Source organism: Meriones unguiculatus, chromosome 8 (genome assembly GCF_030254825.1).
Source record: "Meriones unguiculatus strain TT.TT164.6M chromosome 8, Bangor_MerUng_6.1, whole genome shotgun sequence".
NCBI classification, from domain to species: domain Eukaryota; kingdom Metazoa; phylum Chordata; class Mammalia; order Rodentia; family Muridae; genus Meriones; species Meriones unguiculatus.
In genome coordinates this window covers 116,345,749-116,358,900 of record NC_083356.1, presented here as the reverse complement: position 1 = coordinate 116,358,900, position 13,152 = coordinate 116,345,749, and the positions used below count along the sequence as shown (strand labels likewise).

General features: G+C 43.6%; 1 protein-coding gene across 1 annotated transcript in view; it reads right to left on the bottom strand.

The window, feature by feature from the left end:
* Pde11a (phosphodiesterase 11A) overlaps positions 1–13,152 on the bottom strand; it is a 324,698-nt gene that overhangs the window by 275,692 nt on the left and 35,854 nt on the right. Inside the window, exon 2 of the mRNA XM_060390423.1 lies at positions 3,290–3,448. Within this exon, the coding sequence (XP_060246406.1) occupies positions 3,290–3,448 (159 nt within the window). The remainder of the gene's footprint in view (positions 1–3,289; positions 3,449–13,152) is intronic.

The window sequence follows — 13,152 nt, the reverse complement described above, 5'->3', positions numbered from 1 at the left end:
AGATGTAAAAGTTATAGATTACATAGATTACACTGGCCATGAAACTTACATTTTACTGGGCATTTGTTATTATGACCTTATTTAATTTTCGTGCTATGTAGTGGGGGATACTGCGTCTAACAGGTAAAGTTGCCGAGGGAAATTCTGTGGCTTTCCAAAGGTGCCTGCTGGTCATCAGCCAAGCTGGGCTCATAGCCCCCTCCCTCCTCTCCTCCCAGCCCCACCCTTCCTTCCTGTTTCTTCTGCCCCCCTTTTACTCCTCAGAGAAGGGGAGCCCCCTCTACCCGAGTATACTAAGTCTCATCAGGACTGAGTGCATCCTCTTCCCCCGAGGCCTGGTACGGTAGCCCTGCCAGGGGAGAGTGATCGAAAAGCAGGCAACAGAGTCCATGTCAGACTCAGGCCCTATTCCCCTTACTAGAGGACCCACATGAAGACCGAGCTGCCTATCGGCTACATCTGTGTAGGGAGCCTATGTCCAGTCCATGCGTGCTCCTTGGTTGGTGCTTCAGTCCACAGGCCCCCCTGGGCCCTGGCTGTTTGGCCATGTTGGTCTTCTTGTGGAGCTCCTGTCCCCTCTGGGTCCTTCTATCTGTCTTTCCACTCTTCCACAAGCCTACCTGCGCTCCACCCAATGTTCGGCTGAGGCCTCTGCATCTGTTTCCATCAGGTGCTGGGTGGAGCCACTCAGTGGACAGCTATGCTTAGGCTCCCATCTGCAATTTTTAAATTTACTTTAATTTTAATTTTTTTTTCGGGATGGAGTTCCTCTGTGTAGCCCTGAATGTCCTGGAACTCACGCTGGCCTGGAACGCAGAGAATCGCCTGCCTCCTGAGTGCTGGGACTAAAGGCGCTCACCACCACCACCTGTTATGCCCAGTTTTCAGTGGAACTGAACACAGACGCTATTCAAGAAAGGTACCATGCCTGCAGCAAGCCTTGCCTTAAACCATTGAGGCTTATGGGGCCTTATCTTGTAACTAAAAACCCTCTGGGAGGAGACCATGAAGCAAACACAGCACAAATGAGTCAAAGGAACGGTCCGCTTGTATCGTGGGATCCCCAAGAGAGCAGGTCAGAGCAGAGGGCAGTTGTCACATTCTAAAAGGCACAAGCCCCAAATCCCACTTGAACTTTGAAAGGAGACACACTAGCTCAAGATGTTGGCATCTGTATTTAAATTAGTGATCAAAATAAATGCTTTGTTGGAACTGGAGATGTGGTTTAGCATTTCAAGTTCATGCTGCTTTGGCACAGGTCTCTGCTTTGGCTCACAGCATCCATACCAACAGCTCACAATCCCCCTGCAACCCCAGCTCCAGGAGATCCAATGAATACCCTTTAGGCTCACGTGAACATGCTCCCACACAAACGCACAAACATACACGTGAGTACAAAGTAAAGTCCTTCTAAAAATTTGTTTCACCTAGACATCCCATTAAATGCGTTATACAGACGAAGGTGGGCTACGCTACGTTTTTACGGGTTTATTATTAATTAGCGTGTTGGCCATTTTGTAGAGGTTTATAATGCACACTGATTGCTCTCACCTCTTGCTCTCTTTTACGTCTGTACATCCTATCCACCTACTCCCCACTTCCCCTACAAATGTGTTTCTTCTGTTTATATCTATTTGTTTTGTTTTCTGACTCACTGAATTTAACCAGGGCTATTTGTGTCACCACAGATTTAGAGTTTATGTCACCACGGATTTAGAGCTATCTGCTGGAGCCTGCTGGGCTTAGCAGTGGATAATACAACTGAAAACAACGGCTTTTCCTCTCTCAGAATCCACCTAACCTAGCCCAGCAGGAAAGGGTAGGCTTTATGAGACCTTCCTCCACCCATGTTTACAGGGCCAGTCTTATGCCAGCCACGTGTAACTGCAGCCGCTTGCTGTGAGTTCATCATTACAGTGGCTGTGTCCTGCCTAACGTATTTTATATCTTCTCCTTATTCTCTAACTCTTACATTCCCCCTGCCCTTCTTCACAAGGTTCCCTGAGCCTTAGCAGGGGTGGCGGTGTAGGGTGGTTTAGGGCTGAGCCCCCAACATCACTTTTGACACTGGACAGCTGGGAGCCTCTAACTTCACCATCATGTGTTGCAAACCAGTTTCCAGACGTTTTTTTCTGTCTCCCTTGGTTCTGACAATGGAAACCTTGATTTGGGGATGAAATGTTATCTCTTCCAAGAAGCCCCTTTGGAGCTCCTCTCTCCCCTACGGTCAGATTAGAGCATCTTGTGCCTCTCACCTCAGGTAGCTCCTGGATGCCACAAAACATACGGGATTTTCCCACCCACAATTAATTTGTAAGAGGCCATCCGAGGTGCTGCGGTGCTCTGAGTTTACAAACTTTTCCAGGGATTTGAGTTCTTTCAATTCCACTCTAGGAATGAGCTCAGTGGAGGACTCACTTCATTTAGAAGTCCTCCCGTTTTCCTATAACCACATTTCATGTTCACCTTCTGTACCAGAACATTTGCACTCGTGTGATTTTAACAACCAAGCACTGGTAAATAGCAGGGCCTCAGCAGAAGGCTAAATTGTAAGGTTTTCAACCACACAGCACATGAGAAAGGTTTTCACCAAACTTAAACGAACTGGTCTGAGACTTGCTTTCCCTCAGCCAGACTCTATTCAGTGTGGAGGCGAAGGCCCTGAAGGCCGGCCTCAGTTCCCGAAGAGCCTCCCTTGTCATGGCTGGCAATAAACTATTAGTAAAGAACGGACTTTTCCAGAGCGAAAAGTATGTGACGTCCATCCACCAAAGTCACCTGTTCTTCAGAAACAGAAACTACGCTCCCCCACTACAGATTTACAATAACAATCAAATAATGCCCATTTTATTGAGGTTTTTGTATAAGAAGTACGAAAACAACTGTCTGTGATAGTTATATTATGACTGAGTTTTTGAAAACTCAGTAAACTTCCTATATTCTCTGCTGTCCCTTGGGCCGTGTATGCTCAAGGTGCTGTTCTCAACTAAAAGGCTTGCTTGCAAGGAAAATAAAGACCAGGCAAAAGCAAGACTGCTACGGGGACTTGTAACGAAAAGCAGGCTTTAAAAAAGGTGGAGTGGTTATTTTCAATTATACCACATTCTATGAAATGCTAAAAACAAACAAACAAAAACCTCCCGTTACATCCTGTACAGCATAGGAAAAGCTCTTTGTTCTGTGAATAGGCCAATCGAAGAACTATTCACATAAGTCCCGTCTTTCCCGTGAGAGCAGCAATCAGTGATCAAAATGGAAAGGACGAGTCGTGCAAGGCATGAAATCTTACTTTTTCGTCATCTTCTGTAAATGGAGCACCCTCCGGAATCTTATTTATTGCTTGGGCCACACCGATTATCTCACTGTCACTGTTCCGGATAGGCATGCACAAGAGTGATTTCGTCTTGTAGCCAGTTAGCTTGTCAATTTCATCATTGAATCGGCGGTCCTAAAAATAGAACAGAGAAAGCGTTCAGTGCCATGGCCAGGAGGTGAGCAAAGAGGAAGGAAGCATGTGACTGGAAAAACTCCCTCTTCCCCTAGCTTTTATTCTCAGCAGTGGATCTGATTTTGTGTTTAAAGCACCAATGAAAAATAAATGATAAATTATCACGATAATTGTGACCCAGACTGACAAAAGCGAAAAGGCCCAGTGCACCAAGAGAACTTCATTGTGCTCTCCTGAGTAAGATGCTGTTTCGTAAGGAGAGCGGGATTTGAGATACTCTATGAGAAAGCACCGTATTAAATAGGTGAGAAGCTACCAAAGCCTTCAGGAAAGAAGGACTTTAGTTTGGATTAAAATTATTCTGAAACAAAATCTCTGCATCCACTTTGATATTTCAAATATAGTTTCAAAAAGGTATGAGAAGGGAAAATAAGAAGAATACCAGCTAAGAGATGTAGGGTAAATAGTTAAATTATGTAATATATCTTTCCAACTACCAGTAAAGCAATGGACATAGCAAAGGTCCTCAATGACAGCTGAGACCATTAGGTGAAGGACGTTAAGCAGAATATTTACATGGTCTTCAAAGGCCACCCTAAGATATTTATTAATGTTAAAGACAATATGCGTCCTATAGTGAGGAGATCTGACAGATTCTATTTTAGACAAGTAATTAAATTTAGCATGGCCACCAATGCATTAAAATAACATCATCTCCTGACGCGACGCCTTGAGCAGAATACACAGCCCTAATACACGCGGGGTCTTCATGTCCAATGGACAGCAGGAAGCATCATTTAGGAGAAGGAAAGTGAGAAGCAGGTGCTGAAGAGATAGCTCCCTTGGGAGAACACTTGCTACACAATCATGAAGACATCTGTTCGATCCCCTGCATGCCATAAAAAGCCAGGCACAGCTGTGTGTGTCTGTACACTCAGTGCTGGAGAGGCAGACACATGTGGATCCTTGGAGACAGCTGACGTTGAGGTTGACCTCTGGCCACACACATGCGCACAGGACTAGGGACACACCCCGTCACATGCACATGAACATGCACAAACACATACATATATCCATAGAAAAAGGAGAGAGAGAGAGAGAGAGAGAGAGAGAGGAGCAGATGAGCAATTATTCCATCAGAAACCCGGTCTGGACTCGTGTCAACAGTGAATTCAAAGCCCTTGGGAGCCGTAAGGAGGCCTGAAATCCAAAGGAAATGTGTCGCTCCTCACTGGATGTGTTGGGGATAAAGCTGAGCAGGGTTAGAGCACAGCCTCAGTAGACGCTTTGCTGCTGGGGTATTCAAGTAATAATTTGAAATAACTTAATTTCAAGTTATGTATGCTAGGATATCCGGGAGGGTGGCTATCATGGTGCTCTCAGGCTATAAAAAGAGGAGGGGGAAATAAGGAGGGACAAGATGAAGGGTAGAAGAGAGGGAGGGAGGAGAGGAGGGGGCTGCTGAGGAGGCAATAGGACCTGAGCTGCTCCAGGGAAGACTGTGGAGAGGTCGCAGTGGCTTTGCTGCTGCAGGTCCATGGCTAGAGTGAGACTCCCCTAACTCTCCACAGCTGTGTGTTAAAGTCCCTTACCACGTGAAAGCACGTTCAGCTACCTCCAGCCATGTAGAGCTGTTGATTTTCACTAGGGTTTGGGATGACTGGTACCGACAAGACCCTCAAGACGCCGTGTGTGCTTTGGGATTCTGCTGCTGTAATGAAACATTATGGCCAAAGCCAACTTGTGAGGAAAGGGTTTGCTTCAGCTTACAATCTCAGGCCGTGCTCCACCATGGAGGCAAGCCAGGGCAGGAACTGGAGGCAGGAACTGCAGCAGAGGCCAGGAAGGAGTGCTGCTTTACTGGCTCGCTCATCCTGCATTCTTGGCACCCCAGGGTCACCTGGCCAGGGATAGCTGTGTCCACACTGGGCTGGGCCTCACCATCTATCATTACTCAGGATAATACCCCACAGACTTGTCTACACGTCTATCTTCATGAAGGCATTCCTCCACTTACGATTCCCCTTTTGAGAAACATTTGCTAGGGAACATGTCTGGTGTCAGGTGTGGGCTGCAGATAGAGCAGCAGCAGCAGCAGCAGCAGCAGCAGCAGCAGCAGCCTCATCTCACAACATTGCACGCTAGCAGGCTGGGCAGAGAGCACACACGCATCTTCACCCACCGTGACAAGTGAAAAAAAAAAAAAAGGATGGGGTGCATGCGACAGGCAAAGAGAAGTGAGAAGAACTTTCTGAGCAGCTAGAAACCCGTCTTTGAAGGTGATGAAGCAGGAAAGAAAACAACTGAGCCCAGAGATTTCAGGATCAAGGTCCTAGAGGGTGGAGAAAATAGCAGATGGAGCCAGGAACTAATGGCGCCACCTCTTACAGGTTGGGTGGCGGAGTTCTGTTTAATTCCAGGTGGAATGGAAGAGCGAGGAAGATCTTGAAGCAGAAAGAATGTCATGATTCACTCTGCAGCATTTAGTCTTCTCTGAAGTTGGCTCACCGATTTGTTCTCATCCCTATATAAAATGTAAGACCTCAAACAGCAGAACGGCCTCTCTTACTTACCTCACCGGGGCATATTGTAAAGGCTCAGTAATATTTTTCAAATAACTGATTTTTAAGAGTGTGCTATGGCTATACAAAATATAAAAAGTTAGGACTTTTACTCTGTGGCATATACTTAGAGTTTGGGACATGTACCAAAGTTACACATTATGTATATATATTATATAATTGTGAAAATAAGGAATAGAACATCACGTGACTGGTGATCAAGAGGAAAATGAGCAAATACACTATAACAACACTCTGCAGTGGTTGGCATAAATTAGAGCTGCTGTGTCGATGTGAACAAACATGCTGGTGGTGACTGGCCCAGCTGCTGAAAGAACTCGTTGCTCTTGCAGAAGACCTGGGTTCGAGTCTCAGCACCTACGTATTGGCTCACAGCCATCTGTAAATCCAGATCTAGAGGATCCTAGGCCCTCTTCTGACCTCCATAGGCACCTGGCACAAAAGTGGTGCACATACATACATATGTACATACATACATACATACATACAGTATAGATATATATACATATATAGATTCATGCATATTACACATATACATACATAGATAGATATAGAGATATACATGCATATATACATATACATACATAGATACATATATACATACAGGCAAAACACTCACACATAAAATAAAATGAATAAACCTAATTTTAAAAACATAATGGTAATCAGGAAACTGCAGTCTCATGACGTGCGTATAATATAACAAATGTTTAATGACTTCCTGAGTATCATCTACATATCAAACATGGAGCAAAAATATAAGTATTTACGAGAATAATAAACATCAAATGTGTGCTGTGGTCATCTAAGGAGAAGGGAGGAAACGGCCACAGAGAGGTATGGAAGAGGCTTCAAGTTTATCAATAAAGTTTGGCTTCTTTACGAAAGCAGCTAGGAAGTGAGAGCTGGTTTTCTGGAGAGGAACTGGCCTCTGGGTGCACAAGGAGGCTGAGCGATGGTGATGCGGGCAACCTCTGGGAAGGCCTGACCTCGCCTCTGCATTTCTGGAGAGCCAGCTACCTCAGGACAGTGTAAACATGCATTTCCTTGTCAAGCCATCTCCGGGCTGGGTGCCAGGTGAGGAAATTGTCAAGGGTTTTGTTCATGAGCCTCATAACTTGGTAGGGTTTTTTCCTTTTACACTGTTTTATTTTTACATTGTATTATATATAATATCATGTGTAATATTTATATAATACATATTATATATAAAGTACCACACCTATTATATAATGTATTTTATAATTACACAATTATATTAATATTATTTATTATTTTATTGTTTTTTCTGTTAAGATTATTGGGACATTCTGTATTTTATTTTTAATTTCATTAACTTTATTTTTAATTAGCACGTAAGAGGCTTTGTGGCATTTTCATATGTAGTGAGAGTGGGCTGATCACATACACACACTTGGTGTGCACTGAAGTCCTCCTTGGCTGACACTTTCAATCTCTCCATTCACTCTCTCCACTAGATCTTGTACAAACCATTCCCTTGTCCAGAGAGCCTTCCAAAAAAGCGCCGCTGTCTGGAGAGCCTTTGACACTCTGGCAGGGCTTTGTTATTTCAACGGTTAGGATGTGAGCTTTGCAAAGCTGCTGGCCTGCAGCAGGAGATCTGACCGCGCCCCCTTTGCCTCTGTCTTGTCATATGATTCCGCTGAGTGTAGGAGAAAAACCCCACATCAGTTCCACGGTTGAGACAGACAGACCTTTTCTCCTAATACAAAAACATAGCCTTTGAGGCAAAAATTGACAGCAGTTGTATTCGAGAATGTTTGAGACTGAATTCCATATTGTGGTGAGTTAATTGTATTGTCTCCCAGCTTCTCTTAGGAATCACAGTGCAAGCTAGACACAGTAGCACATGCCCATAATCCCACTCTTGAGGCAGAGGCAGGAGGATCTCTGTGAGTTCTAGGACAGCTTGGTCTACAAAGTGAGTCCAGGACAGCCAAGGCTACACAGAGAAACCCTAGCAAGAAAAACCAAAACCAAAAAAGAAAAGAAAAGATTCACAGTGACTAAACATAATCCACAAGCGTTCCCCTTTTGTTTACTTTTCTCTTAAGGGGATTTAATTTTATTACTACATTATATTACCAAATAGCTCCTGTATTTGTCCTAGTAATGAAGGGTAAAGGGAAAGACTGTTAATTCATAAGTAAAACTTTGCAGAAGCTTAGGCCTTGTTTAACCTTTCGAAAGGCCTCCCTATCTCCAGATATCTCTGAGACTGCTGACTGTCTATCCTGGAGACACTGTGAGCGAGAGGGTTGCCGTGTTCACAGCACTGACTTCTAACTCCGGGGGGGAAGAACTCATTAAATGTGACCATAGAGAAGTTCTGTTTAGGGCAAAGGACAAATCCATGGGGCTGGAGAGAGGGCTCAGTCATTAAGATTACCTGTGGTCTTCGCAGAGGACCTGGGTTCAGTTCCCAGCACCCACACGGCATCTCAAACCATCTGTAACTCCTGTTCTAGGGCACCTAAGGGCCCCTTCTAACCTTGAGGGGCCCATATGTGCATGTAACACTCATACCCCTAAAATAAAATAAAAAATCTAATTTTTAAGTATTATAAATTCCAAACTGAGGCTTAATATTCAAATGTGTTCCTTTACTTCCCTAAATTACAGACATGAAAACTAAACATTGCTATGTTTCTACTATGAGTACAGCTAAATTTATATATATATGTATATATATTTATATATTTTTTAACTAATACTATACCATAAAAACATATCATACAGATGGAAGTCCTAGTCTTCTTTAAATATTTAAATTTGTTTCTAAAAATTAAGGTCATTATTAAAAATAAAGAACTTTTTGGCCCTGACACGGAACTGAACTAGCAGCTACCTGGTAGGAAGTTTTGAGATAAAGTCTGAAGATGTTCTGGGTTAGGCAAAGGGCAAGGGGGTTACAGAGAAGTAAGCAGAGAGATTAGAAGGTGAGGCCACAGCACTTCTTGTTGGGGCAGGGGGTGGAGAGGAGAAAATAGTGGAAAATTGAGCCTTGTGTTTCAATCTAAGGAAAGTTTAGATAGAAATGACATTTCCTGGGATGAAGAAGATTGAGGTGAAAGTGAATGTGTGAGGAGAACAAAGAAAGTCAGTGCATCAATCTACTAAGCAAGGCAGGCTGCACTGTCCGACCCCTGCATCCGAGGCTCTGCTCTCTGACTACACGTGAGAAAGCTTCAGAATGCCCAGTGCCTGCCTTCCAAGCAGCCCAAACTGAATCGCCCAGCACTAAACAATTCTGTTTTGAATCTCCTATTCCAAATGCACATGAGAACCATTAAATCATAAAGAGTAAGACCAAAGAGTGCATTGACGGGGAATCCCAAGAAGTGAAGGAAGATGGAGATGGGGTGGTGTGCAGCCTGGTGCTGCCCACCTGTGGAGTCCACCTGGGCTGGACTTGAAATTCCGCCTCCAACAGGCCTGGCTTGTCTGCACTGCCCTTTGTGTCTTTGGCTTTCGTGACAACCTGCTTCTCTGCAGAAAAGCTTGTTTTCCACCGAAGTCCAACCACTGAGCCTGGCCCAAACCCATCCAAAGTATCCAAAGTCATCTGAGGACAGCAGACGCGGGGATCGGTGTTTTGGTTTGGGTGTTTCTGTCTTATTGACTTTTTAAAAGTTTGTTTTGATTTTCATATTTTGGTTTTTGTATTTACTTTTTTTTTTTGAGGGAGAAAAAAACCATGAAGTTGTATGAAAAGGAGTTTGGGGAGAGGAAAGAATACAATCAATATATTGTGTGCGAAATATTTTAATAAAAAGTAAAAAAAAAAAAAAAATAGATGTCTCCTAAAGAATGACAACCGGGGTTGAGTCTGGCCTCTACACCCATATACACATACACACAGAGAATATTTCTCCTGGAAGGATGGAAAGTGTGTACATACACACACACTCAGAGAAAGGGAGAGAGACAGAGAGATTATGTACTAGAGGGCTTTAGGAAGGTGGGTGTTGGTGTGACTAAGTCTTCATTTTTGAAAGACTGCTTGGCTGCATTTAAAGAACGAATTGGAAGGAAGAACTCTGTAGCATACGGTAGTAGAAAATGGGCTGAGCTGAAACGCACTTTGAACATAAAATCACCAGGATTTCTGTGAGTTGATAAAGAACTCAAACCCTCCTCCACGTTTCTTTGTTTCTCGTGCAGGATTTAGGTGAATAGTGGGGAGGTTCGTCAAGTGAGAACAGGTTTCCAGGTTGGGAATGTGGGTTTCATTGCAGGCATTTTGAAATTTAGTTGACTATGGGTCATCTAACATGATGAGGATCTCCCTAGAGTGAGTGAGTGTGTGTGTGTGTGTGTGTGTGTGTGTTATTTTTGGTTAAAGAAACTCAGAAAAGAAAGTACAGACTCTTTTGCTAAAAATGGAAATGCTGCCTAACAGCCTTTCATCCAAAGCTAGAAATCAGTAAGTTTCCCAAATAGCCAGTCAGATACAGAGGAAGCAGGATCAGCACCGAGGTAGCCCAAGTCCCGTGACCTTGAGCTTATTTGCTTCTAAAGATGGAAACTGGAACCGGAACCTAGCAATGCCTCTAGGGCTCTGGTGCAGTATCTCCATCGGAATGGTAGCCAGTTTCTACTCATCTCCCCAAGGACAGAGGAATAAGAGCTGATCTATCACCGGCACATCTAATAACCTCAGGCAAAGGCTCCTTTAACAAGGTTGTTAAAATCCAGAATGAGTTTGTGGTAGACTCTTCTTGCTTCAATAATTTTCATGTCATAATATTTTTCCCATCAAGTAATTTAAGTATAACGACTCTTCATAAGCAGAGGGTTTAAGTGCCTTTTGGGCAAGTCCTACTTTTTTTATGTGATGCTCAGCTAAGATTTCTAACATTTGAAAAGACAAAGTCCAAAGGCCAAAAACATTTTTTTTAAATCTTTTTGGCAAAATAACTGAACTGTGGCCCCTGCCTAAAAAGTGCATTTCCATAGATTTGTGGCTTAAGATCTTCAGCAAGATCCGGTAGTTCAGCCTGGTGGCCGGCATAGCCAGAAAACAGGCTCCTACCCTCAAGATCCCTTTGGGTTGTGGGAAAGCAACCTCTGTGGCTTGAGCCTTCAGGTCTTTGGAAAAGAGTGGTATTCGTTATGTCCACGTACCCGCCAGCCCCCGGGACACATTTTTAAGAGCACATACAAAGGCTGTTACAGTTTGAAGAGAAAGTGTGTGTCCTCTCCCCCCACGTTCTCACGAATGCTTGGTCTCCAGCTGGTCGTGCCTTTTGGAGAAACTTTAGAGCAGTGGTGCTCAGCCTTCCTAATGCTGTGACCCTAACACAGTTCCTCATGCTGTGCTGACCCCAACCATAAAATTATTTCCTTTGCACTTCATTAGTGTGATTTTGTTACTGCTATGAATCGTAATGCAAACGTCTTTGTTTTTCGATGGTCTTAGGCGACCCCTGCGAAAGGGTCATTCGACCCACAGGTGGAAAACCACTGTTTTCAAAGGCACTGTTTGTTTGGTAGAAGTGGAATACCAGGACCGTGGCTTTGAAGGTTAGGCTTGATCCACAGTCAGCCCCTGTCCTCCACTTCCCGAAACCTCATGGGGACCAAGCTCCAGGACCACATGCTCTATCCACCAAGCCAAACACTCAGCTGGAAACTGTGGCTTTAATCCAGCATAAACCTTCCCTCCTTTTAAGTTGCTTTGTCAGATATTTGTCACAAAGGAGAGAAAAGAACCAAATACAAAGGCTTAGAGCCAAATATCATCCATTCTTTTCTCCCAATATCTGAGAGAAAGCATCCTGGGCTGGAGTCAGGCAGGTCTCAGACTCATGGCAAGGGTGAGCTGTTTAAGATCTCTTTTGCCTGTATGTAAACATTGGATCTCTATCCTCACACTTTACAGGAACATTTTCTATGCTCATCATTAAACCACGAATGAATCTGAACCACCCTGTCTTCTGTAAGGATGATTTTATAAACAGCATCTCAAACCCACACACACCACATATGGTCCTTCAAATCCAAGATGCTCAAGCCTCTCAAGTCCAACATCCACACAACGGTAGGTATGCTTTCAGGACCAGCAGCCTTGGAAGCATATAATAGCAAAACACTTTATTAATTCCATGGGGCTTTCAACTGGATTTGATTATAAATGATCCTGCCCATTCATTTCAGCACATGCATGCACACATGGCATGTCTGCACTCTACGGATACTTTCATGTGTGCATAGCACGAGAACAGCCTTGGCAACTCATGTGAGCACTGCAGTCACCTGGGGCCCTTTGGGAAACTCACGCCTTCACTCCACCCAGAGCAGTTAAATACTAAGAGGTGGTGGATGGGGTTACTTCAGAGATCTGTCTGTTAGTTAGCATTAAAATCCATTGAATTAGTGGGTTACTTAAATGCAAGGTCTCCGGGATCTGAAGAAAACAGACTACAAATAACACTTCAGGGTTTTTCAGGACAATTTGTATATTTGCCATATTTTCCTTAAAGGGATGGATCTGTGTATCTTTCATAAAATCTGCAAACCTCACCAGATGTGAAGACCAAACTTTGTTCCACATTTCCACCACACTGTTTTTCAAATACTAAAGTATTTGATATAGAGTATTGTGGTATAGAGAAACACAAAGTATAAAAAAAATAAATAAATAGTATGTTGAAACCACAGCCAAGAGATCACCAAACTCTCTAGGAATCAAAAGGAAAGTGCTTTTATTGGTTCATCAATTCATAAGTAATTATTTAATTTCAGTTCACAAAACCATCTCTGTGCTGTCTAGTTTTATGTCAACTTCATACAAGCTATAGTCATCTTGAAAAAAGGGAACCTCAACTGATAAAATGCCTCTATAAGACTGAGCCTGCAGGACACTGGTTCTTAGCCTGTGGGTTGCAACCCCTTTGGGGGGGTCACAAATCAGATATCCTGCATATCAGATATTTGCATTATAACTCATAACGGTGGCAAAATTACAGTTATGAAGTAGCAACAAAATAATTGTATTGTTTGGAGCTCACCACAATGTGAGGAACAGTATGAAAGCGCCACAGCGTCAGGGAGGCTGAGTACCACCGCTGCAGGGTGTTTTCTTAATCAGTAATTGAA